This window comes from Phocoena phocoena, chromosome 5 (assembly GCF_963924675.1).
Source record: "Phocoena phocoena chromosome 5, mPhoPho1.1, whole genome shotgun sequence".
Classification (NCBI taxonomy): domain Eukaryota; kingdom Metazoa; phylum Chordata; class Mammalia; order Artiodactyla; family Phocoenidae; genus Phocoena; species Phocoena phocoena.
In genome coordinates, this window is record NC_089223.1 from 58090029 (window position 1) to 58107437 (window position 17409).

The window sequence follows — 17409 nt, forward strand, 5'->3', positions numbered from 1 at the left end:
AATGACTGTATTGGACCTTTAATCTGATTTTTTAAGTGTCTGATAATTGTGACTAAATGTAATTCTAAGTAAATTATCTCGAGAATAATGTCAATACAGATAAAAAGATTTCATTAAATAACATCAGAAAATAATGAGATTCTCTTATAAATATTGCAAATTGATGGCAAACTAAGCAACTTCTCAAAATCAAATTATGTATGCTTTATGTGTATGTGTTTTCTACATAATAATCAATTCAACAGCCCTAATAACATTTCATAGAAAAACACATCATAATCCTTCAGCCAAATGGAATATGATAGTTACCTCTATCTGTATCAAAATAACATTTATTTAACCTACAAAAACAATTCTGTCTCTAATTTTATCTCCTACCATTGATACGATTCTCTACTTTTTAGAAATGTGAGTTATTATTATTATTAAAGGTTTCAGAAATAAAACCTCATTGTTATTATAATAAAATACATTAAGAGGAGAGAAAAGAAAGAGAAATTTGTTATTTGGATTACTGTAATATGTATTCAATGGTTTTAGTCTCAATGTAATCCAAGTGGTTGAGACTAAGAAGTAAAAATTTAGTAATAACAAAATTCCAAAAATAAGCAAAATAGACTTCCGAGAAATAAAAATTTACTGTATTAAGCTTAATAAGAATTTACAGAAAATGAGTGATAATATGTCTCTGAATTCTGGCTAATTCCAGTTTATTTATGACTGTAGACTTTACGTATTTGTATTTAAAAAAATCAATGTAGCACATAAGAAGGTAACACTGGCAAAAACAAGCAAACAAACCAAAAAGCCCCCAAATGTGATGAGCAGGAAGTAGGAAATGCCACTTGAAATAAAAGAAATAAACAATAGTAACAGAAACCAGAAAACAAAAACAGATTTAATAATAAGGAACAAAATACATAATTCTATATGCAGAAATCCTTCCAGTGTATAAAAATTCATTGCTTATATTTTTATTTGAGACAATATCTTGATTAAACTCCTGACAGAAACATGATCTCTTCATTTCAGCTTATCAAGTAAATACAAATGACTGAATAATGTTTCTTTTTCAACACCTGCTTCCTCAATGGGCAAAACAGCACTGTATAGATGTTGAGTTGGATGAATTCCCAAAGGAAGAAGTTAAATCTTTTTTCCATGTATTTTGAAGTTTTCTCTCTCTGGACAGTTTATTGAAAATGCACAAATGAGACACTAAATGCTCTATGCCCACCTGTGAAAGAATTTTAGTGTAATTTTCCCTATCCTTTTCTATACCTCTTTCATTTACCATTTATTTTATCTGCATCTGTTTTGCTTCTCTTTGTGTTGGGAAAAATCATAATGGTGAAACTGAACTATTATTAAGGCTTGTTTTAAATCAATGCCTAGGAAAAAAATTAGCCTCTATTCTCACAAAGTGATAATGTCAGTAAATGAGATCTTCCAGTTACGGTGCAGGAAATTAAAGCAATGATGGCCAAAACTTTAAAAAAATCACAAGAGACTACATAGTATTGATTCTAAGAAAAGATAGATTCCTGCTATCTAGAAAATGACCTCTCTTTCAAAATAAATGACTAAAACATAAAGCAAACAAGTTGTCAGTTCAGTAATAGGAAAATTTGCAAATATCTAAAGAGAAAAAACAACAGGAAACAAAAATAAAGCAAGTCAAGAACTGCAGAGAGCAAAATTGAACTATATAAGGACAATATTTATAGTATAGGTCACAAATAACAGTATCAGTCAATTTAATACATTAGAGAGAAAATGCATTAATTAAAATGTAAAATCCTATGATCTAAGGGCAGTAACTGCTAATGGGCTTCTTTTAGAGGGGATAAAAATTTTCTAAAATTAGATAGTGGTGATGGATGCCTAAATTGAATGCACTAAAAACAACTGAATTGTATTCTTTAAAAGAGTGAATTTTATGGTATGCAAATTATATCAATAAAGGTGTTTTTTATTAAATTCTATGATCTAATCCCCCTCCCCTAAAATGTCTTTAGGAGCAAATACAGGCAATATTTTTACCTAATCCTAATCTGGTCCATGATTGCCACTGGGATACACAAAATGACCTCAGATTCGACCACAATTCACAAATGTTAGATTAAAAAATAATTACTATTAGTTACATTTAGACAAATTGTTTTATGTAGCTTGTCACTGTACTCAAGAAAAAAATTCAACAGAAGCGAGATGGTCGTTTTTTTTTTTTTTTTTTTTTTTTTTTTTGCGGTACGCGGACCTCTCACTGTTGTGGCCTCTCCCATTGCGGAGCACAGGCTCCGGACGCGAAGGCTCAGTGGCCATGGCTCACGGGCCCAGCCGTTCCACGACATGTGGGATCTTCCTGGACCAGAGCACGAACCCGTGTCTCCTGCATCAGCAAGCGGACTCTCAATCACTGCGCCACCAGGGAAGCCCGAGATGGTCTTCTTTTAATCGTATTGTTGGTGCTTCTACACCAACGTATATTCTATTTTAACTATGCTCTCTATAACTCTGGAGTCCTCTTTTGGTTCCCTCCTTCTGAATCTTCTCTTCTGGAAAACGAGCTGCTTTATTGCCAGCATATTCAGGCTGCTGACTGCTGGTGAAAAGTCATGAAATTTGGCTTACTAACTTCTGTACAATTGATGTTGTCTAACCTCATCTGAGCCTACACTACTGCTTGGAAATCGTTTTATTAATGTCTAATTGGCTCCTTAACACATTTTCCATAGTGCTCATTTCAGAGCTTTTCAAATCTGTCCTCTCAGTGTGACCTCACCTATTCACTCAAAAATCAGCATCTCCTATTTGATGGAAAAATTCCTCCACTTCCAAATTTATCTTTTCTGTTATTTCCTTCACACCTCAGAAGACAGGGGTCATCTGACTATTTCAAAAACATCCTAGTTTTAGTGGAAATAAGCCTGACTTATTTCATCACATGTCTGCCACTATCTACCTCCATCACCATGGACAAGGCAATTAATTTATCTGGTTCTTGATTCTTTTTCATCTATAAAAATAATGCCTTGGGGCTTCCCTGGTGGTGCAGTGGTTGAGAGTCCGCCTGCCGATGCAGGGGACACGGGTTCATGCCCCGGTCCGGGAAGATCCCACATGCCGTGGAACTGCTGGGCCCGTGAGCCATGGCCACTGAGCCTGCGTATCCGGAGCCTGTGCTCCGCAACAGGAGAGGCCACAACAGTGAGAGGCCCGGATACCGCAAAAAAAAAAAAAAAAAAAAAAAAAAAAAATACCTTGGACTAGGTGAATTCTAAGGCCACTTTCAGTACTAAATCAACATTTTTCTCATCTTATGTCTAATCTTATGTCTTTCTATCCCCCTAGGACCTTTTCTTTTCATTCAGCCTATATATATATTTAATACAAATGAGGCATAAGATACTTTCTCTCTACTAATCTCCTCTTACCAACTTGATTCTTCCCACCCTAGGTATTTTGGGACTTCATTTTTAAAAATCCTTCTTCATTACTGTTACCATGAATTAATATTTTCACTATTTCTCAATCAAACTTTTTCAGGCTGTAGATAACACTTGAAGACTCTACTTCATTGCCACTGACTTATCTCTTCACACTTTCCAATTTGGCTTCTGCTTCCAGCACTTTGCCAAAAATAGTTGTTGCAAAGGATAAATGGACAGAGAATACCACCTTGAAACTTTCTTCTCACTTTCCCCATGGTTCTCTTTTAAGGCTCTGGTCATCTCTTTTCTTTCTTTATTTTTATTCTCCCTCCTCAATCTATGTTCTAAATGTGAGTATTCATCAGAGATCTATTTTGGTCTTCTTTCTAAACTTTTTCTGTTGAAACTCATTCATTCTCAGGATCCTAGCTATTATATTGATGTGGATTACTGAAATATTTTTCACTGAATTTCTTTCCATAAGTATGCTGATCATCTCTATGGGTATGTTTCACCAATTTGAAGGTAAGTTGAAAATAAAGTTCATCACTGTACCCCAATTGCCACCTAGGGGAAAAAAGGAAAACACAAGCTGCCCCTGCTCATATGCTCTATCTATCTTTCTGTTAATGATATGTTACTTTCTAGTGACTAGAATTGACATGTCAGGAAGAAGAGAAGCCATTAAAGTCAGGGACTACACTGTCCTCTGAATACACATCTTTAATACAGCTAGCTCTTCATTTGACAAATGTCTCAGTGCTCTGAAAGATATTAAAAGTATCATTCTTTTATAATTACTCAAGGTTGTGATGTAGATGTTCAATCTCAGGAATATTTTTTCTCTCTTTACATCATAACAAAAGTACAACCCATGAATTGAATTATCTCCATTTGCTTCTACAGTTCTGTTGTTTATTGCTGTGAAGTGATATAAAGCCTTAGCTTCTGAGAAAATGCAAAGTTTCAATTTCAACTAGATTTTAAAAGAGGAAAGAAAGGAAAGAAAACGTAAACTCACACTTTATCTGTTCCATAACTCCTATAGTCTACTGCAGCTGACACAGCCACAATGAGCGCAGGCATCCCATAGCCAACCAGGTAAAAGTATTTCCTTCGTGAATGTTCACTCTCAAAAACCTCCACCAGCATGATATAGAGCTGCACTCCCTCCAGGAACATCCACGTGAAGGCAGCCAAGAAGAAGAAATGTAAGAGAGCAGCAAAAACGGCACAGGCAATCTAGGGAAAGGGACAAATGAGTCAGTCAAATAACTACAAAATGAAATACCAACTGCCATACAATTAAAATAAATATTTATCAAGACTGCAATAATAAGATAGGTCTGCAAAAAAATAATTGAGACAAGATTCTTAAAATTCAGACATTAAAACCTAATTAAATATAACTTATCTGTGAAAACTCTGTTTAACATTTTATTAATAATGGCTATGGATGACAGCAGAGCATTATAATAAGAAAAAAGTATAACATATAGGGAAAAGTTCTAATAAGATCCTACTGATAATTATTACTGAGATTAGTCTAAAGGTTTTAAAATAGATCTCATGAATTTTTTTCTTGGTCATAATCCTGTGTTTATTAACATAGTAAGTTCTTCAATGTAAGTGAAAGACAAACACTAAAATCGAGGAGAATAAAAGCTCTTAAAATAAAAAAATATAATAAAGTGTTTTATAATGAGATTATTAATTCATTATTATTTATTGTTTATTTCTTCCTTGCCTTGTTTCAGAAAGGATTTAAGATGACATTGGGAAGTTCGTACTGCATAGGTGTAAATGTAGATCTAGTTAAAATAAAGTGTTCCAGAAGTGCTTTCATTCTCTCATTTTTTGTTATTTTACTAAATGTTGGGCTATACAAGCTTGGTCACAAAAGGCAGCTAGCCCTTACTTGGGCATATTTTCTAAGGTACTATAAGTTTCAGCTGACCATATATTAATTATCTTATGTCAGTTCCTGAAATTCTCACTCCTTTGGAGGGGAGGCCTTCATTTTTTCTAAGAAGTCTTAACTAAAATCTACAGCTCCTACTAGAAAAGGCAACAAATTTATAGAAATTAACTCATTAGTATGGATTCAATGATGAGTATGATCCTTGAGAAATGAGACAAAGGGCAGGTCTATTTCCTTGGATTAGAGAGATGATGATGAAGGGGAGATGAGGCAATCAAGTGTCAAAGGGGCTAGAAAGAGAAAGTCGAGCCTGACTGCCACATAACAGGCAGGAAGAGAACACATATACAGCAATAAGAGTAAAGACAAGTTGGGCTGAACTGCATTCAACTCAAATTTTTGATATCAATCATTGCCCTTTATGCTACACGTCAGAAGTTTTGTGCAAGTATGCAACACTTGGAGAAGTTTATCATACCATATGTAACATCAAGAAGCAAAAATAAGAATAAGGTTTCTAAATGAAAAGAAATCACAGAGCATTTGAATTGCAGGTTAAAAAGAGAATGAAATGATTTCTTCTTGGGAAACAACATCGTTTTCCATTTCTTGCTTTGTAGAGTTAGAACATCAACTATTAATTTTTGTTATCAGAAGGCTTTACGTTTTTGGAGAAAGAATGTGCACTTTGATTGCTTATTCATCTGTATGCATTTATGGGAAAAACTGTCAATTTGTATATGATAACCAGTTAAAAGTATAATCACCATAATTGTACCCTTCACAGCCATTAATCATGAATGTGTAATCACAAACATGAATCCAACTGCATTTTCATTGTAACATACTGTATACATATGGACACATACCAGAGAACAGCATTAAGTGAATGAATTATTTATTATGCCTACAAGTCTTCTAAAAAATGAAAATTTTCATTTGCAGTTTTACTCATGAGAACCAACTTGCGCTATGTGCATAAATCTTAAGTTAGTAGAAAGGGCCTCACAAAAATTACAAATGTGCATAAAGTCTGTTTACTATATTAGATATTGTCTGTTGATAATATTTTCTGTTTGGGTTTATCAAGAACAGTTGGCTAGTGCTATTCATTTTTTCCTATTTCTTTCCTTCCCTCCTTCCTTTCCTCCCTCACTCTCTCCCTCCTTCTCTCCCCATCTCTCTCCCTCCTTCCCTTCCTTTCTTGATATGGCTAAACGTGGTTAGTAGTGAAGTATAAAGTACGAAGTTAGCACTTAAAGATGTAAACAGAATTTAAGAAAATATAAAGTGTAAAACAAAATTTGGGAAGAGTATATAAATTATAAAAATGACATTGAGTTTGAACTATTTTCCAAAATAGGTCAATTAGAAAAACTCATGTTAGGAGACTTTCAAGATGGCAGAGGAGTAAGATGTGGAGATCACCTTCCTCCCCACAAATACAGCAGAAATAGATCTACATGTGGAACAACTCCTACAGAATACCTACTGAATGCTGGCAGAAGAACTCAGACTTCCCACAAGGCAAGAAACTTCCCACATACCTGGGTAGGGTAAAAGAAAAAAGAAAAAACAGAGACAAAAAAGTAGGGATAGGACCTGCACCTCTGGGAGGGAGCAGTGAAGGAGGAAAAGTTTCCACACACTAGGAAGCCCCTTCGGGGGCGGAGACTGTGGGTGGTGGAGGGGGAAAGCTTCGGAGCCACAGAGGAGAGCACAGCAACAGGGGTGCGGAGTGCAAAGCGGAGAGATTCCTGCACAGAGGATTGCTGCCGACCAGCACTCACCAGCCTGAGAGGCTTGTCTGCTCACCCGCTGCGGTGGGTGGGGGCTGGGAGCTGAGCCTCGGGCTTCGCAGGTCAGATCCCAGGGAGAGGACTGGGGTTGGCTGCATGAACAGGGCCTGAAGGGGGCTAGTGCACCACACCTACGCTGGAGGGAGTCTGGGAAAAAGTTTGGAACTGCCTAAGAGGCAAGAGACCATTGTTTCAGGGTGCTCAAGGAGAGGGGATTCAGAGCACCACCTAAACGAGCTCCAGAGACTGTCGTGAGCTGCAGCTACCAGCAGGGACGGGCATGCAACACTAAGGCTGCTCCTGCAGCCATCAAGAAGCCTATGTGCAAGAACAAGTCACTATCTACACCTCCCCTCCCGGAAGCCACTGCCAGAGTCCCGTGAAACAGGGAAAACTTCCCCAGGAGAACACATGGCATGCCTCAGGCTGTTGCAACATCACTCCAGGCTCTGTCACCTCAGGCTCACCCCACATTCCGTACCTCTGCTCTGCCCAGCCTGAGTGAGCCAGAGCCCCCTAATCAGCTGCTCCTTTAACCCTGTCCTGTGGGTGCTAAGAACAGATGCCCTCAGGCAACTTATATGCAGAGGCGGGGCCAAATCCAAAGCTGAACCCCAGGAGCTGTGCGAACAAAGAAGAGAAAAGGAAATCTCTCCCAGCAGCCTCAGGAGAAGCAGATTAAATCTTCACAATCAACTTGATGTACCCTGCATCTGTGGAATATGTGAATAGACAATGAATCATCACAAAACTGAGGCAGTGGACTTTGGGAGCAACTGTAGACTTGGGGTTTGCTTTCTGCATCTAATTTGTTTCTGGTTTTATGTTTATCTTAGTTTAGTATTTAGAGTTTATTATCATTGGTAGATTTGTTTATTGATTTGGTTGCTTTCTTCCTTTTTTTAATATATAGATTTTTTTTTCCTTTTTCTTTTTTTGTGAGTGTGTATGTGTATGCTTCTTTGTGTGATATTGTGTGTACAGCTTTGCTTTTACCATTTGTCCTAGGGTTCCATCTATCCATTTTTTTGTTTATTGTTTGTTTTTCTTTTTCTTTTTTTTAAGTATAGTTTTTAGTGCTTGTTATCACTGGTGGATTTGTTTTTTGGTTTGGTTGCTCTCTTCTTTCTTTCTTTTTTTATTACCTTTTAATTTTTTTATTTTTAATAATTATTTTTATTTTAGTAACGTTATTTTATTTTATTTTATTTATTTATTTCCCTCCCTTTTCTTTTGAGTCGTGTGGCTGACAGGGTCTTGGTGCTCCAGCCGGGTGTCAGACCTGTGCCTCTGAGGTGGAAGAGCTGACTTCAGCACATTGGTCCACCAGAGACTTCCCGGCTCCATGTAACATCAAAAGGCAAAAATCTCCCAGAGATCTCTATCTCAATGCTAAGACCCAGATCCACTCAACAACCAGCAAGCTACAGTGCTGGACACTCTATGCCAAACAACTAGCAACACAACCCCACACATTAGCAGAGAGGCTGCTGAAAATCATAATAAGGTCACAGACACCCCAAAACACACCACCAGATGAGGTTCTGCCTATCAGAAAGACAAGATCCAGCCTCATCCACTAGGACACAGGCACTAGTCCCCTCCAACAGGAAGTCTATACAACCCACTGAACTAACCCAGCCCACTGGGGGCAGACACCAAAAATAACAGGAACTACAAACCTGCAGTCTGCAAAAAGGAGACCCCAAACACATTAATTAAGCAAAATGAGAAGACAGAGAAATATGCAGCAGATAAAGAGGCAAGGTAAAAACTCACCAGACCAAACAAATGAAGAGGAAATAGGCAGTCTACCTGAAAAAGAATTCAGAGTAACGCTAGTAAAAATGATCCTAAATCTTGGAAAAAGAATGGAGAAAATACAAGAAACGTTTAACAAGGACCTAAAAGAACTAAAGGGCAAACAAACAATGATCAACAACACAATAAATGAAATTAAAAATTCTCTAGAAGGAATCAATAGCATTATAACTGAGGCAGAAGAACTGATAAGCACCCTGGAAGATAAAATAGTGGAAATAACTACTGCAGAGCAGAATAAAGAGAAAAGAATGAACAGAATTAAGGACAGTCTTAGACAACTCTGGGACAACATTAAATGCACCAACATTCAAATTTTAGGGGTCCCAGAAGAAGAAGAGAAAAAGAAAGGGACTGAGAAAATATTTGAAGAGATTATAGTTGAAAACTTCCTTAATATGGGAAATGAAATAGTCAGTCAATGCCAGGAAGTGCAGAGTCCCATACATGATAAACCCAAAGAGAAACAAGCCAAGACCCATATTAATCAAACTATCAAAAATTAAATACAAAGAAAAAATATTAAAAGCAGCAAGGGAAAAACAACAAATAACATACAAGGGAATTCCCATAAGGTTAACAGCTGAAACTCTGCAATCCAGAAGGGAGTGGCAGGATACATTTAAAGTGATAAAAGGGAAAAACCTACAACCAAGATTACTCTACCCATCTGATCTCATTCAGATTCAATGGAGAAATTAAAACCTTTACAGACAAGCAAAAGCTAAGAGAATTCAGCACCACTAAACCACCAACAAATGCTAAAGGAACTTCTCTAGGCTGGAAATGCAAGAGAAGGAAAAGACCTACAATAATAAACACAAAATAATTAAGAAAATGGTAATAGGACATACATATCAATAATTAACTTAAATGTAAATGGATTAAATGCTCCAACCAAAAGACATAGACTGGCTGAATGGATACAAAAGCAAGACCGATATATATGCTGTCTACAAGACACCCACTTTAGACCTAGGGACACTTAGTGACTGAAAGTGAGGGATGGAAAAAGATATTCCATGCAAATGGAAATCAAAAGAAAGCTGGAATAGCAATTCTCATATCAGAAAAAATAGACTTTAAAACAAAGACTATTACAAGAGACAAAGAAGGATACTACATAATGATCAAAGGATCAATCCAAGAAGAAGATATAACAATTATAAATATTTTTGCACCCAACATAGGAGCACCTCAATAAATAAGGCAAATGCTAACAGCCATTAAAAGGGAAATCGACAGTAACATAATCATAGTACGGGACTTTAACACCCCACTTTTACCTATGGACAGATCATCCAAAATGAAAATAAATAAGGAAACACAAGCTCTAAATGATATATTAAACAAGATGGACTTAATTGATATTTATAGGACATTTCACACAAAAACAACAGAATACACTTTCTTCTCAAATGCTCATGGGACATTCTCCAGGATAGATCATATCTTGGATCACAAAAAAGCCTTAGTAAATTTAAGAAAATTGAAATCGTATCAAGTATCTTTTCTGACCACAAAGCTATGAGACTATATATCAATTACAGGAAAAAAAATCTATAAAAAATACAAACACATGGAGGCTAAACAATACACTACTTAATAACCAAGAGATCACTGAAGAAATCAAAGAGGAAATCAAAAAATACCTAGAAACAATGACAATGAAAACACAATGACCCAGAACCTATGGAATGCAGCAAAAGCAGTTCTAAGAAGGAAGTTTATAGCAATACAATCCTACCTCAATAACCAGGAAACATCTCAAATAAACAAACTAAACTTACACCTAAAGCAATTAGAGAAAGAATAAAAAGACCCCAACATTAGCAGTAGGAAAGAAATCATAAAATCAGATCAGAAATAAGTGAGTAAGAAATGAAGGGAATAGGAGCAAAGATCAATAAAACTAAAAGCTGGTTCTTTGAGAAGATAAACAAAATTGATAAACCATTAGCCAGACTCATCAAGAAAAAAAGGGAGAAGACTCAAATCAATAGAATTAGAAATGAAAAAGGAGAAGTAGCAACTGACACTGCAGAAATACAAAAGATCATGAGAGATTACTACAAGCAACTATATGCCAATAAAATGGACAACCTGGAAGAAATGGACAAATGCTGAGAAAAGCACAACCTTCTGAGACTGAACCAGGAAGAGATAGATAGTATAAACAGACCAATCATAAGCACTGAAATTGAGACTGTGATTAAAAATCTTCTAACAAACAAAAGCCCAGGACCAGATGTCTTCACAGGCAAATTCTATCAAACATTTAGAGAAGAGCTAACACCTATCATTCTCAAACTCTTCCAAAATATAGCAGAGGGAGGAACACTCTCAAACACATTCTATGAGGCCACCGTCACCCTGATACCAAAACCAAACAAAGATGTCACAAACAAAGAAAACTACAGGCCAATATCACTGATGAACATGGATGCAAAAATCCTCAACAAAATATTAGCAAACAGAATCCAGCAGTATATTAAAGTGTTCTACACCATGATCAAGTGGGGTTTATACCAGGAACACAAGGATTCTTCAATATTAGCAAATCAATCAGTGTGATAAACCATATTAAGAAATTGAAGGGAAAAACCATATGATCATCTCAATAGATGGAGAAAAAGCTTATGACAAAATTGAAAGCCCATTTATGATAAAAACTCTCCAGAAAGTAGGCATAAAGGGAACCTACCACAACATAATTAAGGCCATATATGACAAACCCACAGCAAACATTGTTTTCAATGGTGAAAAATTGAAACCATTTCCATTAAGATCAGGAACAAGACAAGGTTGTCCACTCTCACCACTATTATTCAACAGAGTTTTGGAAGTTTTAGCCGCAGCAATCAGAGAAGAAAAAGAAATAAAAGGAATCCAAATCAGAAAAGAAGAAGTAAAGCTGTCACTGTTTGCAGATGACAAAATCCTATTCATAGAGAATCCTAAAGATGCTACCAGAAAACTACTAGAGCTAATCAATGAATTTGGTAAAGTAGCAGGATACAAAATTAATGCACAGATATCTCGTGCACTCCTATACACTAATAATGAAAAATCTGAATGAGAAATTAAGGAAACACTCTAATTTACCATTGCAACAAAAAGAATAAAATACCTAGGAATAAACCTACCTAAGGAGACAAAAGACCTCTATGCAGAAAACTATGAGACACTGATGAAAGAAATTGAAGATGATACAAAGAGATGGAGAGATATACCATGTTCTTGGATTGGAAGAATCAACATTGTGAAAATGACTATACTATCCAAAGCGATCTACAGATTCAATGCAATCCCTATCAAACTACCAATGGCACTTTTCACAGAACTAGAACAAAAATTTCACAATTGGTATGGAAACACAAAAGACCGCGAATAGCCAAAGCAATCTTGAGAAAGAAAAACAGAGCTGGAGGAATCAGGCTCCTGGACTTCAGACTATACTATGAAGCTACAGTAATCACGACTGTACAGTATGGGCACAAAAATAGAAATATAGATCAATAGAACAGGATAGAAATCCCAGAGATAAACCCATGCACATATGGTCAGCTTATTTTTGATAAAGGAGGCAAGAATATACAATGGAGAAAAGACAGCCTCTTCAATAAGTGGCGCAGGGAAAACTGGACTGCTACACGTAAAAGAATGAAATTAGAACATTCTGTAACACCATACACAAAAATAAACTCAAAATGGATTGAAGACCTGAACGTAAGGTCAGACACTATAAAACTCTTAGAGGAAAACATAGGCAAATCACTCTATGACATAAATCACAGCAAGATCCTTTTTGACCAACCTCCTAGAGAAATGGAAATAAAAAACAAAAATAAACAAATGGGACCTAATGAAACTTAAAAGCTTTTGCACAGCAAAGGAAACCATAAGCAAGACGAAAAGACAACCTTTAGAAGGGAAGAAAATATTTGCAAATGAAGCAACTGACAAAGGATTAATCTCCAAATATACAAGCAGCTCATGCATCTCAATATCAAAAAAACAAACAGGGCTTCCCTGGTGGCGCAGTGGTTGGGAGTCCACCTGCTGATGCAGGGCACACGGGTTCGTGCCCCGGTCCGGAAAGATCCCACATGCCATAGAGCGGCTGGGCCCGTGAGCCATGGCTGCTGAGCCTGCACGCCCGGAGCCTGTGCTCCGCAGTGGGAGAGGCCACATCAGTGAGAGGCCTGCGTACCGCAAAAAAAAGAAAAAAAAAAAAACAAAAACTAACAACCCAATCCAAAAATGGGCAAAAGACCTAAATAGATGTATCTGCAAAGAAGATATACAGATTGCCAACAAACACATGAAAGGATGCTCACCATCACTAATCATTAGAGAAATGTAAATCAAAACTACAATTAGGTATCACCTCACAGAAGTCAGAATGGCCATCACCAAAACATCTAGAAATAATAAATGTTGGAGAGGGTGTGGAGGAAAGGGGACCCTCTTGCACTAATGGTGGGAATGCAAATTGATACAGCCACTATGGAGAGCAGTATGGAAGTTCCTTAAAAAAACTAAAAATAGAACTACCATGTGATCCAGCAATCCCCCTACTGGCATATACCCTGAGAAAACCATAATTCAAAAAGTGTCATGCTCATTGCAGCTCTATTTACAATAGCCAGGACATGGAAACAACCTAAGTGTCCCTTGATAGATGAATGGATAAAGAAGATGTGGCACATATATACAATGGAATATTACTCACCCATAAAAAGAAATGAAATTGAGTTATTTGTAATGGGGTGGATGGACATAGAGTCTGTCATACAGAGTGAAGTAAGTCAGAAAGAGAAAAACAAATACCATATGTTAACACATGTATATGGAATCTAAAAAAAAAAAAAAGCTTTTGAATAACCTAGGGGTAGAACAGGAATAAAGATGCAGACATAGAGAATGGACTTGAGGACACAGGGAGGGGGAAGGGTAATCTGGGACGAAGTGAGAAAGTGGCATGGACTTATATATACTACCAAATGTAAAATAGATAGCTAGTGGGAAGCAGCCACATAGCACAGGGAGATCAGCTCAGTGCTTTGTGACCACCTAGAGGGGTGGGATAGGGAGGGTGGGAGGGAGATGCAAGAAGGAGGAGATATGGGGATATATGTATAGCTGATTTACTTTGTTATACAGCAGAAACTAACACACCATTGTAAAGTAATTATACTCCAATAAAGATGTTAAAAAAAAAGGTTAAAAAAAAAACTCAACTCATGTTAGACATGCAGTTTTCAATATAATTTCCAGTGTTTTTTTTTTTAAATATATATTATAAACTTCAAAGAATAACAATTACATGTTAGAAAAGATACTCCTCTATTCCCCAAATGATTTAAGTTTTCTCAATATTCAGGTTTGTGATTAAAAAAAAATTAAAGAAAAATACTAATGAAGAAACACAGTTGTTTAGAAAGGCAAGTTTTTGAACAGAATTTCTGAAGAAATGTACATTCATACATCCATATATTCACTGCTTCTTTATGGCAATGGATATGAAAAAGGGAATACTGAAAAAGATCTCAAAATTAGTAACTATCTTAGACAACTGGAAGAGAGGATACTTTCAAACAAGAATATTTTGTGTATTGGAAAGCTGGAAGTGGAGAAATTCTTTTCTAATATCAAAATAAATTGCTTACTGGTTGATCTGTTCGGTTGATCCCAATCAAGAAGAGCAGTTCTGCTACAAAAAGGCTGATGCAGAGGTTCTTATGGATGGTGTTACGGTCACTCTGGAGCCCACGGAAAAAGCAAAATGTGAAGATGCAAATCAGGAGGCAAACAAGGGACAGCAAAATTCCAACCCATGTGATCACATCCAGAAGAAGGTCATGGACCGCATCACTGTGCTGGAAACACAATAGAAAAGGCATAAGTTGCAATTATGCATAACCAATTACAAAGTTTATAAGGGCCTGGTTCTATGAAGCATGATTTTAATAATGTACTAAATATCCTCCACACATGCAATGAATAAGATAACTTAATTATTTGGGTTTTCTAATCCACAGGTAAAGCATTTTATCTTTTCTGTGAGGTGTAAATCAGTTTGTCAATAGTGTTTGCATCTTTCTTAGCTATGTACATTTTCAACTATGTACATTTTCAGTTGAAGCATATCAACTTAATTCTGGCCAAAGATTTCAAGGTAAAGCTTTTCGTTTTTCTACCCCACATCACATTTTTAGGTTAATATTTTTACAACTCTTGCTAGGGAATACTCTATATAAAAATTAAGTTATACACTTAGGAAAGTGGTATCACAACTGAAATTTATTTGAATCTCTGAAGAATTTTTATTAAAAAAATACAATTCCTCTGTCCTATAAATCCTTTATCAGAATTTCGAAGGTTGAGTTCATAAAAGTATGTAATTTTATAAAGATCCCCAGTTAATTCTGACAGACAGCCACATATGTGTACCATTTGTTTAGTGGAAAATCTAAAAGAATGAGGATAGTCACTGGATTTATATTCATATTGAATGGCTTAAGGAGATCAAGAAGTTTGATCACTGAAAGGTTTTGCATGAATAGAACCTGTTATACACAGATGGAAAATAAGTATTCAGAATTACTATACCCGATAGCAGCCCCAAAGAGATAGTGGAGCCATGAAAAAGAAATACGTTCATGAAAACTTCCTCATTGAAACTACATTATGTGTCTCTGTTACAGTCCCGTGAGTTCCATACCTGCCATGTTCCTTGGTTTGTCCACTATCTCATTTCTGTCTTTGTTCTAAGATTCAAAACTCCATTTCCACTCTATGATAGCTTGCCTCCGTCGAAACCACTTTTGTGAAGCTTAGAATGTATGGTAGCCCAACACATCAGTGTGCCAACATGTTGGAACAGAATCGAGAAACTGTCTATGACTGTCAATTCCTCTTTTCTTCCTAGGTTTCTTGAAAATTCTTAAAGACCTAACTTCTAACAGTAGGGGAATACATAAATAATGGTTGATATTTATGGAATGATATTCAAAAGAGGAGTAGAAAATCAGTGTTCTAGATTTATAGTCACAAACATAGATACTTCTCAAAAATCTAATATTACGTTTAAAAAAATGCAAGTGGCAAAAGTATCTATACAGTATGATATCATTTATGTAAAAATTTAAATGACACAAATCAATGACATTGATTTTTATGGATATATGCATAAGTAGTGAAAGCATAACATGTGCATGGGAAATTTTTTAGTTGAAAACAAAGATATGTGTTTCTAATTGACATCTTTTTCAACTGTATAGATCATACACATTGATTTTTGTTTTAGGATGGAAGTTACTACATTTAGTTGTCTCCCACATTGTTAGCTCACCTTAAAAAATTCATAAATATCCAGGTTTTCTATTTTTATTTTTATTCAAACTTTGTACCTTTCTGTTTTATATAAACTTCATACAAAGATTATTCTGAATGTGGAAATTCTCCTTACAAGTGAGCCACCATGCTGTAACCTGAATCACAGCACTTCGCATATTGCTAGATACAACTTCACAGTTGTTATCTGATAAAGAACTCTGCTAGGACACTGCCAATGAAACAGTTTCAAACTATTCCTGCATAACTCTAGATGTATTTCTCAGAAGGAGCTCAAATCATGAAAGAAAACCACATGAAATTTTGCTTTAACTGCTTTGTTCTCCAGGGGACACTGCTAAAGTAGTGTTGGGTCTCTGATAGCTTAAATTACTTTTACTATTGGAGAGTGGAGAGTGGTTAGTGCTACCCGGTTCCCTGAACAGAGAGCTATTTGCTCTCTTCTTTGACTCAAAGGAAAGATGCTGTAATTGAGTATCAAGCACCAGCGTTCAGCACAGCAGTCTTCCATAATGGCAGGTATAATACATTCTCAAATATATCCTAAAGACCTAAAACACTAAAAAAGAAAGAAAAAAAAAGAAACCAAATAACTCCAGCTTTTCCTGGGTAGTTGCATTATTAGAAATGTATTGACTTTACTCAGTGCCTTTGTAGGTCTTTCAAAAACCTCATGCAGAGTTATTAAGAGAAGAATACCAAATGTCAAAACAACAGTACAAAAAGTACATAACGCTCAAAGAAAGAACAAAAAAGTCTAGCAATTAATTAGTAATCATCTTTCGGGTATTACTGTCTAGTTCAGAAAACATAAACACCAACTACCTTATATGTATTATACTGTGATCAAATGTAACTCACCACTTGAATTTTATCAGTAAGATGAAAGAAAAAGAACAATGAACATTAAATGTGAACAAGACCTATGAGTTTAGCCCTCTTTATAGTAGTCTGTCATAACAGAACTTTCAGGAGGCCAAGCCATGATAAAAACCAACCCCCCTTCAAGAGGATGGTCAATTGAATAAAACTCCTAGGTACAGTTTTTTTTTTTTTTTTTTTTTGCGGTACGCGG

At 36.1% G+C, this 17409-nt stretch overlaps 1 protein-coding gene across 29 annotated transcripts in view; it reads right to left on the minus strand.

Moving 5' to 3' along the window:
- ADGRL3 (adhesion G protein-coupled receptor L3) overlaps positions 1 to 17409 on the minus strand; it is a 571254-nt gene that overhangs the window by 89033 nt on the left and 464812 nt on the right. For 28 of the 29 annotated variants that reach the window (XM_065878047.1, XM_065878033.1, XM_065878042.1 and 25 more), the window contains 2 exons: positions 14648 to 14857; positions 4456 to 4676 (listed from right to left, as the gene is read on the minus strand). In XM_065878047.1, coding sequence (XP_065734119.1) covers positions 4456 to 4676; positions 14648 to 14857 — 431 coding nt within the window. The remainder of the gene's footprint in view (positions 1 to 4455; positions 4677 to 14647; positions 14858 to 17409) is intronic. The other variant, XM_065878049.1, reaches the window with a different exon arrangement.